This window comes from Rhipicephalus sanguineus, chromosome 7, assembly GCF_013339695.2.
Source record: "Rhipicephalus sanguineus isolate Rsan-2018 chromosome 7, BIME_Rsan_1.4, whole genome shotgun sequence".
Taxonomy (NCBI): Eukaryota; Metazoa; Arthropoda; class Arachnida; order Ixodida; family Ixodidae; genus Rhipicephalus; species Rhipicephalus sanguineus.
Genome location: NC_051182.1, coordinates 167025603 through 167039636, shown reverse-complemented (window position 1 = coordinate 167039636; position 14034 = coordinate 167025603). Strand labels below are relative to the sequence as shown.

At 43.9% G+C, this 14034-nt stretch overlaps 1 protein-coding gene across 1 annotated transcript in view; it reads right to left on the bottom strand.

Annotated features, from left to right (window-relative positions):
- LOC119400514 (SEC14-like protein 1) overlaps positions 1-14034 on the bottom strand; it is a 34228-nt gene that overhangs the window by 7937 nt on the left and 12257 nt on the right. The window contains 11 exon segments of the mRNA XM_037667573.2: positions 743-891; positions 1360-1668; positions 2668-2811; positions 3220-3651; positions 4908-5132; positions 6694-6812; positions 7070-7268; positions 9403-9531; positions 10860-10991; positions 12788-12882; positions 12885-12936. Coding sequence (XP_037523501.1) covers positions 743-891; positions 1360-1668; positions 2668-2811; positions 3220-3651; positions 4908-5132; positions 6694-6812; positions 7070-7268; positions 9403-9531; positions 10860-10991; positions 12788-12882; positions 12885-12936 — 1985 coding nt within the window.

Sequence of the window (14034 nt, the reverse complement as noted above, 5' to 3'; positions counted from 1 at the left end):
CGAAACACCTTTTCCTGGTCCCTTTAGGTTCCGTTTAACGAGAGTCTACTGTATCTGAAATAAAATTTGCAAGTGATTCAATGTCAAGCTGAGATTTCACTCGCAAATGTTCAACATACCATAACTTTTGTAGGTCTAGAACATCCACTCTTGTTTTACTGCATACAGTTGTCATTCCAGATTACTGTGATATGGTGATTTACCGTGTAACTTTTAGGGAAAATTTTGCTCTCAAAAAGGAGCACGAAATGTTTGATAGAAGAACTACATATTGTACTAGAAAAATAATTAAATACTAGAAAAAATATCAATAAAGAATTTACAGAGGGGGGTTTCTTCTCAACGCTAGTGTCTGTGAGCTACTAGTGCTTATAAAAGCACGATTAAGAAGCACATGTAAGTCAGAGAGGGTTACTCTAGAAAACAGGCACCTACTGTTATTGAGCCTTCACAAGCTGCGCACGTGGCCTTTCAAGTTGTTGCTCCGCCACATGAGGTACATGAGGTACCTTTGACGTGATAGCAGAGCGAACTTGAAGTTACAGAAAGATGCACAAGGACAAGCGCTCCTCTATGTCCTCACTTCAAGTTGCTTTCACGTTAAGATGCAATAACTACTAATGAGCCAAATGTGTCACTTTAAACCGTTTGAGTCACAGAAAAGAACAACGAGGAGGGCTCCACTCACTCGTAGTGAATGGAGCCCTCCAGTGAAACTCGCCCTGCAACACGTCTTACTCACTTGTAGTCCTGTGACTTGAGGACTTCATAGTAGTACATCACCTTGGCCTTGTGTGGTGCCAGAGGAAACTCGAACGGGTGGTGCTGGGGTCCCTCCATGTGTCGCCACTGGAGGATGTACGTGCCCGATGCATTGGTCACGTGGGAGCCCTGCACAACGTCACAGCCGTTAGGTCATTCCTGCTCATACCTACCTTGGGATTACATTAATTTTTTGGAAGCTTGTGACAATTGATGCCTTTTCTCCTTTCTTTCAATTCCAGCCAGGAAACGTACATTTAAGAAGAATACTACAGCTTACCATGGCAGGATCACCAAGTGCGTAAGCGTTCTCTCAGCTGAACATGGAGCTCACCGCAAAAGTTCCATCGTGCGATTAAGATGCCAAAGCCTCCTAAATGAGCAAAGCACTTGCTACGCACAATCTTGCATTCGGAAATTGAAATTTCAACCTATGCCAGGCTTCCAGCAGTGTAGCAGACAACAAAACAGCCTCCCTTCGTTTGATGCGATGCCAATGCTGCTACATCTACATATTAGAAGCTGCAGCACAATCAAGGGAAGCTAAACCTTTGACAATTTCACACAGACATTTGTCACTCATAAAGTAACCCTCACCTGCACACTCTCGCCATCGTGGCACGTGAGGCATGGCTCGACAGTCTTGTAGTCCACTCCGGCCACCCAGCCTTTTGGCACCACAGACGGCGGTGTGTCGAGCGTCAACATGGTCAGCGGCAGAGGAGAATGGGTGCACCCGACGGTCTCCTCGTCGGCGTCAGTGTCGCCCTCCGCAGATTCGGCAGAGGTCGTCTTGGGCGGGGGAAGCTCACGAGTCGTGTGCAACACGGTGAACGACACGTCTTCCTTCATTATGTCGAAGTCCCAACAAATGACACTGCCTTGATCCGCCACGTTTATCACCACCTGAACGAGATTTTTTTGCACAGTCAGCGAGGAGACACGAGAGCATTAACACGGTGCTCGTGCAACGGCAAAGTGACAATATGTTGTTTCATGTTCTTGACATAGTGAAGAACACAGTAACAGCTATAGCTGGCAGCTGGACATCTTTGCAAGAGTTCTGAGGTTCATGCTCAGGTGGCTATTCCTTATTATCATGATGGAACATGTTTGGTATTGAGTAACGAGACAACTAATAGTAAGTCTGCTTTTATCAATTTGTTTTGTCCAAGCTCAACATGTTCATTATGAAACATATCACACACCAAGGCAGACCTCTAACATACAGAAAACCCAATAAGAATGGTTCAGAGCAACAAAGAACTGCTTAAAAGGGTTTAGACACAGTCGGTAAGGATTCATCATAAAACAAGGTAAGGTGTGCAAACACAGACAGTGGGGAAAGGAACAAGACAACACAAATACCATTTGTGTTGTCTTGTTCTCTTCTCTACTGTTTTTGTGTTTGCACACCTTACCTTCATTTATGATCAATTAGAGGGCTTTGCCAACTGTGGCCATAAATATGTAAGAAAGAATACCGCACACACACTTAAACTAGCACCAAGCAGTGCCTACGCAAGGATTCCTCACAGATTTGGGAGAGCAAGCACTCCACCAATGTTCTATTACAAATATGCAACTTAAAAATAATATCTGGAGTTTTACATGCTAAAACCACGATATGATTATGAGGCATGCCGTTGAAAGGCTCTGGAAACTTCGACCATCTGGTGTTCTTTAACGTGCACTTAAATCTAAGTATACGGGCATCTAGCATTTCACCTCCATCGAAATGCGACAGCCGCGGCCGCCATAGAATCCGTGACCGGGTAAGCAGCCAAGCACTGTAACTACTGTACCACTGCAGCAATCATATACTATGCAATTAACTCTGACACTCGTGAAAAAAGTGAAATAAAGGAACAAATGCTCGCAATGAGTAAAAGAAAAGACACATACCTCGTGAACCTGTCCTCGTGCCAGGCTGACCGAGTGGTACATGGTGTCATCAAAGAGGTGCATGCCATCAGCCTTCTCTCGTTCGTAGTCCTCCTCCGACATGTAGAACGTCTTCGGGATGAGCCCTCCGTCAGGGATCGATGTCTGCACACAAGGCAATGTCATTTTTATGCAGCAGAGGCCGATTCTTCACTGTGCTTTAAGGAGAGTTTTTGCCAATACTACGTTACTGTTTATGATGTTTCCCTGCCTCTTATGCTCCGAAACTCTAGTCCTGTTTAATTTTCATAGGGTCATGTGTAACTAGCTTCACATTTCTTACATTTCACTTCCTGGCTGTTACATCCAAAGATTGACCAGTTGAGGTTGGTCAGTTGAGAGCCTTGTCGGCTTCCGTGGGTTATTTTGTTGCGCTAAATGTTACTATGGGTCCTACCTATTGTTCAGAACAGTAACAAGTACATATTTTTGTCGTCACCAATCATGCAAGTGTAGTCGTTGCATAAAAGCAAGGCAAATTGGGGCTCGTCGATGTTGTTACCGTTCCCTCACCTGACAAGGGCCACCCAGGAAGTCAGGCAGGTAAGATGGGTCAACGAACTCAGCCAGCCCCGGAGGAGCGGTGGGTCCGGTGTCGGCGAAGAAGGTGAACTTGGAGCGCGTGTTGTCGTTGATGAAGGTTCCCACCAGGGCCCAGAGGATTGGGAACACCCGCGGAGCTCGCACCACCAGGCAGCGGCCCATGGTCTCCGGGTAGTTGGACTCCACCATCTCAATGATGTGGAGCAGGGCTCGCATGCCGGGACGCCACAGGTGGCGCATGTTGAGTCCCTCGAGGTCGAGCAAGCAGGTCCAGGCGCTTATGGGCTTGCCCGCCTTGTGGGTGGCCTCCTCCGTGCGCTTGAGGCCTTCCTCGCAGAGGTGGAGCGTGAGTTTAACCAGACCCTGCTCGCCGATGGACTTGATGAAGCCCTTCATGTCAACCTATGTGCAAAGAAGCGGGCAATCCAAACTTTAACGATAGAGCATGACAGTACAGAACTAACAGTTAATTAAATATGGGAACAGAAGCTGGACGTTTTGGGGTCAACCCCAAATTTCAAGATACACCTGCTGCTACAAACCAAAACTGAAAGCATAAAATCTGGTTTTATGGTGCTTAGGAAATATTTAAGAGAGTTTTCCAATCTCGCTGCTTCTGGTTCCCACCACAGAGCGCTGCTACATCAGTTTGGAATATGGCAGCCTCCAGCACTGTATGTGATGGTGTTTCACCTTGATCATTCTACTCCAGAAAAGGTAAACATGACATATATTTTCCCAAATTCATTGTGAAGTCTTTTTTTCTCGCACCTTTCCTGATCATGAGGCATAATTTTAGGGATGTGCAGTAGCCCCAGACTACAGCAGTGCGGCAACCTCGCACGTATCATATTCGACACAGTGGGCGTTACTTACGCGCACCTTTTCTTTGTGTCCCAAGAGCCAATAAATTAGGTCTCATTTTTTCTACAGCCATTTCTGTAGGTGGGCTTTGTGGGGTTAAAGGCAACACTTTGCAAGGGTTGCAGCTGCTTCCCACTTTTTGCAGGACATGAGTTCAGCAGAGAGGCATAGACAAAACAAAAAGAGAAGTTATAGAGGCCCCTTTATATCATTTTTAAAGGTGATAAGTGCATCAGCATGGCATTCTGTGCATTCAATAAAAAGAACGATGTACTTAAACGGCTCTCTCTGGCAGAGTTGATCATGTGTAAATATTGCTGACTTTCGGGTCATAGCTATTACATTCACCAGGAAGGCAGTACACACATAAATGTGTGTTCTATTGTCTAATAAAATCAGCTGGTAGTTGGCGCCCATGTTGTTGGAAGTGTTCAAATCCAGCCTTGCACCCTTAGGCCTTACAAAACACCCTTACAAAATCTTACACCTTTGCAAAACCCTTACACCGCTACAAAACACTCTTACACCCCTTTCAAAACCTTACACCTTAACACCTGTGCAATACCTTCACACCCTAACAAAACAATCTTATACCCCTTGCAAAACCTTGCACCCTTACAAAACACTCTTACACCATCACACCTTTGCAAAACCCTCATACTCCTTATAAAGCACTCTTACAACCGTTATAAACCTTACACCCTAAAAACACCTTCACACTCCTTACAAAACCTTACACCAATACAACTTTCCAAAGCCCTTACGAAACGAAGAGGAAGAGTTGGAGGACGCACCTGCCCCAGGCGGAGGATGTACATGGGGCGGCCGTCCTTGTCGTGATGATGCCAGCCGCCCGGGAAATACTCGCGCACCACAGTTGGGAGGTCGTAGGTGCTGAGGATGCGGTCCACCTGGTACTTCTTGCGCCACACCAGGGACTGGCAAAGCATCTCGCGAGCTTTCTCCAGGTTGAAGTCCTGAGCCTGAAGGAATCTCACCAGCATCTGGTCGCTTGGCACCTGGAACACAAAACCACAACAATGTGAGCACCAACCCCGCAAGCAGAAATCTGCACTGCAGAATGCAGATATCGAAAGCATTATGAAAATAAACAACAAATTTCTATTACATGAATGCATTTTCATTTTCTTGATGAATGTATAAATCCAGAACTTATTTTCCATAGATTAGTGTAAAAGCCACAATTTTCACCATTTGCGACTTCTTTCACAATGTGACAGTGCACCAACCAAGTAAGAATGAAAGCAAGAGACGTTTGCTGCAAATGCTGAAGCCTTGGTCGCCAACAACACGACTGTGGATGGTGACCATGCCTTTCTGAAGGCCCGCGGCCGTTTCAGTTGTCTGCTAACACCATTTTGGTTCCTTTGCATCACACATTTGCGGCGCTTCACACTCGCTGCCTCTGAGGATCGCCGAATTAGCGGGCTTGCGTCCAAATGTAACCAAATTAATGAGAGCTTGATGCCATTAAACAATGCATATGCTTTCTCGGATCAGAGAACACATCGGCATTCTTCGATTTTCCTAATTTGCGAGGTCCGGAGCTTTTACTGTATCTGAAAAATCAGCGTTGCTGGCTCGTGCATACAGAGAGAGGATAGAGAGCAGGTACGAAACTTGTCGAAACATTGGCTCCAGTGACACTACCTGTTCAATGATTTCTCATCGATTCAAGACTCCATCTTCACCTGAACTTCAGTCTTGTTTGTGTTGTGCATAGTGACTCAGAATAAACACCCTTCTTTGTGAACACTTGGGACTATGAACTCAACTTTACCGCTGTAGCTGCATTTCAAAATGTGCAGGAAGCATCAAATGCTGTCCCCCCCCCCTCCCCCCCTTTTCAATACAGATAAATAAGAAAGGCAACACATGCATTTTGACTCAAACACTTACATCAGAGCCAGCATTACCTTTAGCACCCAGATTTGTAGCAACCATGCACACCAGCCGTTATGCTAAAAGTTTTGATGTCACATTTCAATCGATGAGCACTGTACATAACATAATGGTGCACAACATTTGCATTGTTTTTCATTTGCCATTGTTATATTTGCTCGTTGCTTTATGGAAAAACCTCCTGCGTTGTTCAAGAGGTACTGATGGGCTAAGTGGGTGCACATGATCCATAAAACAGCAGCACAAATTTAAGACAAGGACAAACAAAGTCACATACAACATATAAGTGCCTGTCATGTGTGGGACTTTGTTCGCCCTTTCTTAAGTTTTCATTGTGCAATCAATTTTTTTGCAATGACATGTTTTGTAATGTGTGATGACTGCTCGACTCACTGCTACAATGCAAAGCAGGGGGGGGGGGGTGAGCTGCCTCATTGCAGCTTTTATCTTGTCATTCATTGACCGCCAATGGTTGGAAACGAATACAAAAAGAAACAAAGGTGCAATTAGTGGACTGACAGTTTCGTGAATGCAGTATGCGCCAACTCTGTTCTTCCGTGTTTGTAATGTGCCCCTTCCTGATGTCTACATTCAGAATGCATCAAACTTCAGCTGCACGCCAGCACCGTAGTTTTGTTTGAAATGAACGGTGCATACTTTTCCTTGGTGCGCTTCAGTGATCCACTTCTTGAGCATGACCAGACAGGATTCCTGGTACGGAGTGAGCGAACCCAAGCACCGCTCAATGTACTCAGACTCCAGCTTGAAGTTTGCATCTGGTAAGAAAGAAGGAAACACGAGATTGATTGATTGAGCCATACAGCGGCGTAAATCCAGAAAAATCACAAGAGGGGACACACATCTTGAGTGAAAATATCTATACACATAGAGTGAAAATATCTCTACAACAATTGTGCACAGAGTAACTGCTGTACTGGCAAAGCATATCCTGTGTGCCTTCTGAGAAACCAACTTTTACTAAAGCAATGCACCAAACAAGATGTGGGATAAACATGTGCTGTGTCAGTCTGACCTTGTGCAGCGAGGGACTCGGAGGCTCCCGACGGCGAAGTGACCTTCTCACCGAGTGACTTTTTGCGCATGCTTTCGCGCAGGGCAGGAGCCTTGACATCGCCGCTGCCTTCGGTGCCGGGCTTGTCTTCGAACGGAGGAATGTACGTGATGTTCTCCTTCAAGAGCTCATTGATGTAGTACTCAATGATCTCTTTTCCCTGCACATAACCAAATAAACAGCATTACTGTTTGAGGTATTGTGGATCGGGAAACTATACCAGCAATTTGACATGCTCGTCCAAGCCCAGATACACAGCAGGAGAGGTAACAACAATGAGGCAACATTTGAAAGCTGAACTCCCCCTTTTACAGCTTCCCCTTTTTAAAGAGACACGAAAGTGAAACAATGAACCTATTTAGATTGATAAATTATTTCAAATCTCTACTTTCCTTAGTCTCACCATCTCTGTTTCATTACGTGAATGGAAAATAAAGATAAAAGTTTCACTTTTAAATTTCGTGCCGAAACCTCCGCTAATCAATGTCAGCGTGATGTCATGAATTTCTGTCTTTTTTCGTATTTCAACACATTGGCTCAACAATATTTCCTGAAACTTGGCGCGTCAAGTCTCTGGATCCCTTAGAGGACAACGTCATTTAATTTCTGCCAATTAAGGATCATCTAGACCCTAGCAGATGCTGTCAAAATCTCTGTCGTCACAGCGTGGTGGTGAGGGAAATTAAAGGTGCCATCACCACCTGATTGTGACTTTGCACGTTTTATCGCTTACCAAACTGCTTGTGGAAAGGGTAGTGCTTTTGGTATTGTGAAAGCGTAATGTACTAATACATGTGCTCAGCAACTGAAACGCACCAACTGGCAGTAGTTTTTGAGCTGCAGGGAGTGCTGGCCAACAGGGGGCAAAGTACACTGACAGTGCAATACAAAGGCTCTTTCACTGCGCACTGTAATGCATAAGCTCGGAGTCCAAGTGCTTGCGTACTGGTGGTGCAAAAAGCTTAGGCCTCCTTGGGAGCCCGGTATCATGCTTATTATACTGCTGAGCACTGTACACCCTGCAGCAAAAGATTGCGGGATGCGAATTTTTCAAGAAAGCTATATTTCCACTTTGCCTGGGAACACAGCCTCCAATGAAATGTTCCAGCCTGTTGTGGTTGCTACGACCTATGCAGCTAACCTGCTAGGTTAGAAGCGTCGTGCACCAACAGAGTAGAAATTTGCACTTGCAATGGTGCCCATATCCCATGAACTTTTGCCACTGGGTGTACATGCATATGTAACACAGGCACACCACATCGACAGGTGCATTATGTGTGTCGCCTGCTTAAGATGGCGTTAATAATGTTAAAGCAGTTCTGACACGAATATTTTCAGTTGTCGTTTTTTTGCGTCAAATGAAAGGTCGAGCCCTCAAGAGCCTAGAAAAGGTAATGCTAAGGGCGAGTGCGTCCTGGCGATGTAATAACAGTATGTTTTTAAAAGCTAGTTTTGGGTTCCTACTGTACCCTGACGTCACAACACGGTATGAGCTTCTCGTCACGTGCTCGCACAATATATAGTGACGTTTCCATGGCTGCTCCACACCGTGGCTCCGTTGGTGACGCACAAGTGGCCATCTTAGAAGTTTTGGTACCTAACGTCATCACAACTAGCCAGACTGCTGCGTGAAGTCACCAGAATTTGTACTGTAGCCTGACGTCAAGTTAGTGACGATGTCAGTAGGTGCGCCATGGAAAAATTGACTTTGTTACCAAATTAAAATATCTTATCAGCATTTGCTGAGCTTCACACTTGCTCAGAGGCGTCTCTGCATACAGGAGATTTGTATGGCAGAGTAAACTCGCCTTCAAAAAAAGTTGTCAGTACCCCTTTAATGTAAATGCCAATCTTGAAAATACACATTTATAGGCATTTGTAAGCATTTAGGCACGAACACCAAAAATAGGCATTTATAGGCACTATAAAAACACTATAAAAGCCCTTCTCAACCTCTAATTCATGCTCATATATCAAAGTGGTGCGACAGGAGCGCAAGAAACGAAATAGGTATTTGCCTAAAATCCGGTCTCTAGACATCAATACTGCGAAGACTCCAAAGAGGTGATGCCTGGTGCATGAGGATTCAACAAAATTGAGATTATCTGTAGGCTCACGCTGCACCCACATATTACATGAGGGTTTAGCCTATACTAAACACATGGTTGTTTATGTGAGCCCAAAACAGGCAATGTGTTACACACTGACACTTGGCCTTCAGCCATTTGCGTAAAGCACCCTACACGTGCTCTCTGGGGCTAAATACCCTACAAGTAGTTTGGAATGTAGGATACCTTGGAGATGTTGTGGGAGTACTGCTTCATGGCCAGCTTCTCAACCGCACTCTCAAACCCAAAGAAGGACTTGACATCGAGAGAGGCACTCTGCTCAAAGCAGGTCCAGTCCGGGTTCTCTGGGTGCACCTGTTCATCAAGAACAAGAACAGCATGCACTTCACAAAAGTGCAGGACAAAAGAAGTAGCACCAACATACACAGTGGTATGGTCACAGTATGTGCCACACAATGTTAGTCCCAAATACACGCTGATCAAAAAGGAGATTGTGACAGCTTGAAAACACTGTTCACCTGTTGGAGGAACACTAAACTGAGGCATTCAATCAGTATAGACAGATAAATTATCCATTCAGAACTCTACTATCATTAAGTGCACCATCATAGGTTAATATTTAGTGGAGGAAATGAATGTCAAAGTTTCATGTTTGACTATCGCGACGACCACAGCCGTGAATGTCAATGTGTCACTAATTTCATAATCTTCCTGCTATTTTGGCCACAATGGTTCAGTAAAATTTTCTGAAATATTTAATGTTAAGACATTCCATTCCTTTGCATCTTCTTTTAATGTCTGAAGTTCACTGGCATGTGTACAACTACTACTAAGAATGAACCTATGTGTTCTGAACGAATTATAAACTGAAAGATCCGCCAGTGTTTATATATTATTTCTGTTAGAAATTAGCCTTTGAGCATAATTTTTTTACTGCTACAATGATAATGCTCGTGCAACATTGCTGTCCACAATACAGGCATGGTGCTTTGCAGAAGAACAGCGTATGCAGTCTGTGAAAAAAAAAAGGAATAATAAAATAAGGGATAAATTTATCAAAGTCCATAAACAAACTTCTGTTGGTCTATTTGAAAGACTCCCCTTCCTCACAGGTTGAATTACTGTTCCTTTGTGCTCTGTAAATACTCTGCTCAGAAAACCAGTAAACTTTTTACTTTTATACAAATTATCTATGCCACAACCAAAATTCCTGTAAAATAAAAATAACCAGTTATCTTTGTGAATCAGTTATCGTTGAGAAAATATACAAAAAGTGAGAAACAGGAAACAGAAATTGTGTGCCGCTGTACTTCCCTACTCATTCTGTATCTCTTAATAAAATTTTTTTGCGATTATAAAAGGAGCCATAGCGCGTCTTGTGTAATGTGCAATTCAGATTTCACACATACACAAGCTATGATAAGGATACCTTTGCCATGCATCTGTTCTATTCATGGTTAAATTAATCAGCCCACGTATCATTTCCAGTACTGGTATTGCAACTAAATGAACAAAAAGGTCTCGCATAAGAGCACTAGTAGATGCAAGTGCAGAGCAGAAAAAGACAGTTGTTTACCTGAAACACAGTCTGGAATGGACGAGAAACAAACAAACAAAAAGAAAGAATATACGCATACCTGTCCTCACTACAAGCTCAAAAAAGAACCGGCAGCCACACTCACCGAATAAGTGCAGTTTTCTTTGATGCCAACTCGTGCCGAAAAGCTCTCGTTGTAAGCTTCAATTTTAAGTATTCGCTGCCGCCGATCTAGGGAGTTCTTTTGTATAAAGTACACAAAGTCCACTCCTATGATCTGTAAGAGAAAGCCAAGGGGGAAAAAAGCCAGATATAGATATTTCGGCCTTGGGCACTGCGCACTTGCATAATAAAAAAAATTAAATGGAAGACACATCTATTGTATGCCTGAGATGCCCCACCACGTGAAGTGAAGTCAATGATTCATCATTTCAATTCAATTCAATGTCTTTATTTCCTTGACAAGGTGGGGACTAAATGCTTATGACATAAGCCAGACAAAAAGGTACCTGCCCCCACATACACTTCAGACAACGATTAACATTCTCCTTTAACCCCTTAACTGCTTATGACAAGCTGAGCTCGTCATGAGAAATTGTCACTTTGTTGCTTATGACGAGCTGTGCTCATCATGGCTCTTCAGCAATGTTTCAAGAGGCTTTTGACAAGCCCAGCTCGTCAAATGGTGTTTTCCTATTCAAGACATGGACGGCAGCAAGGTTTCCGTGATTGGCGCTTTTATTGAATGAGGGTCTGCACACGAACCGGCGAAATGCACGCCTTGCGTCTCCCACGCATTATAAACGAACATGGCACAGTGCCGTGCTTTGAACGCTACCACAAAGATGGTAGCCTCACCTAGTTTGTATTGAACTATCAAGGAATAGTACATTTTGTCCACCGGAAGTCAAATGGAACCCATACTTTCTAGAGTTGCAGAAACTTCTTTCGGAATACCCATCAAATTCCCCAGGTATGGGATATTACCAGGCTCACAGCCAGGGGGGAGGGGTATAGCCCCCCCCCCTTCCGAAATTCTGGTGGAGGGGGGTGTTTCACCAAAAATAATGAAAATATGTGTTTTTTTTTAAGGCCCTCAGCAAGTGGACCCCCCCTAAAAAGCCTCCTGGCTACGGGCCTGGGTATTATATGACGGCACAAAATATGATGAATAAAGCGTTTATATAAGGCGTAAAACATTTTTGCAAGTTTTTTCTGTTTTGAACCTGTTAGTGAAGCATTTCACGTCAAAAAAATTTGGCAATATTGGAACAATTTTTCATAATATAATCGGAACTTAAGGACTTAAAGCCCTTAATGTCAAACAGTACTATCACAAAGACAAGAAACACTTTTAAACTTCATATATCTAATATGTGCATACATAATATATACATATTTATACCCATCAAATGAAAGAAGTTCACATGTTCTGTACACTCATGCATTCCCTTTAACAGCAGATGGCATTGTGCACTGGAAAGACATTCAAATAAAAGGAACCTATCACAATCCCTAGACAAGTGCCTCATTTTGAGCCCACCTTTTCACCAGCTGGAATAATTATTCTATTCAAGAAGCAAAAACCTTTAATCAGCAAGCATGTACTGCCATGCTGCCTGCAATGCTTACACATAACCTGCATGGTTGCAGCCCTACACTTGTAAAGCAGCAGATACAGGAGCTTCTGCATGATGCCAAGTGGGGTAGTGTAGTGTAGTATTATGCAGTGTATGCTTCACTGATAAGTACAGTCACTGTTAAGTGCAGCCAAATTTTTTCTTGAGATTAACTTTCCAGTTTCTAAGCACTTCCTCTGGCACATGATATGCAACATGTGCCTCTTTTGAGTGCATACCAGTGAGCTTGTGAATTAGAGTGTACAGTGGTGCATAGAAATAAGGAATTTGCTTGACCAGCATTAGAGATGGCATCACTTTCACTAGTCACAGCCTAAGCTTACAAGAATACGTTTGGAGCCTGTCCGCTAACAAAGATTTTATGCTTCATTGAGATTAGAATAAAGCTCGACTCCACAAGAAAGAGGTTGCGTAGTGCAAGCAGTTTCCCAACCTTCTTCAATAGATATGGTGCATCAACGTTGAGGCGGCACCGGCGTTCGATAACGTGCTCTGCGCCATCTTCACTCTTGTACTCCGAGACCGTGTGCTGCCCAAAAACACTGGAATCATCGGGCATGTTGGGAAGCGCCGCTCGTAAGCCTGCGCAGAAGGTGTCGGTTCTTGAAGCAATGCAATCTCACCATGCAAAGAAAAAAAATGTCATGAAGAAGTTGACAGCAACTTACACACCTCAATGACCCTCTTGAAACCACACAAGTTATGAGGGTCAACTTAAGGCTACAGATTTATTTGGACAACCCGGGGTTGTTTAGCATGCACCTAATACATGGTACACTAAAATATTTTGCATTATGACTCCATTGGAATGCAGCTGCTGCTTCCAGGGTTGCAACAATTTTGCACTAAGCTGAACTATGCCATGCTTGATGTGAAGCACTCACCTACCATAAGAACAAGCCAGCCATGCTAACAACTTTCCAGTGAACTATGCTCCATTTCATACATCAGGTGCAATGTCGTGGAAGCTATGCAAGAAGTTCAGTCAGCAAAATGTGTAAGTCCAACGTATTGCGCTTGGATTTAGTCGTTGTAAATGTGCCCTCCATGACCGGCTCCGGTGCGCTACCGGAACTAATTGCAGAGGCCACGATACAAAAACAATGAGACACTAAGCGATCCATAACAACCTATTGACAACCATATATATAACTGGGTTCGTTAATTTCTAAGGCACAAAGAAATGAAAAAAATCACATTGCGGGTGGTCAAATCATTGAACTCTTTCTTGATCCAAACGCAACTACTGCAAGAAGTCTCGCTAGCTTCCACAGCATGTATGAAAGGGAGTACAGCGATCCTTAAAGGGGTACTGACACGTAAATTTTCAGTCATCCATTCTTTGCATCATATGAAAGGCCAAGCCCTCAAGAGCCCAGAAAAGGTAGCGCTAAGCGCGAGTGCACCCTGAAAAAGTAATTACAGTATCTTTTTAAAAGCTAGTTTTTGGTTCTTACTGTACCCTGACCTCACAACACGGTATGAGCTTCTTGTCACGTGCTCGCACAATATATAGTGACGTTTCCACGGCCACTCCGCACCGTGGCTCCGTTGGTGACGCACAAGCAGCCATTTTGAATGTTTTGGTGACGCACGTGCGACCATCTTGGAAGTTTTGGTACCTGACGTCATCACAACTAGCCAGACTGCTGCGTGAAGTCACCAGAATTAGTACTGTAG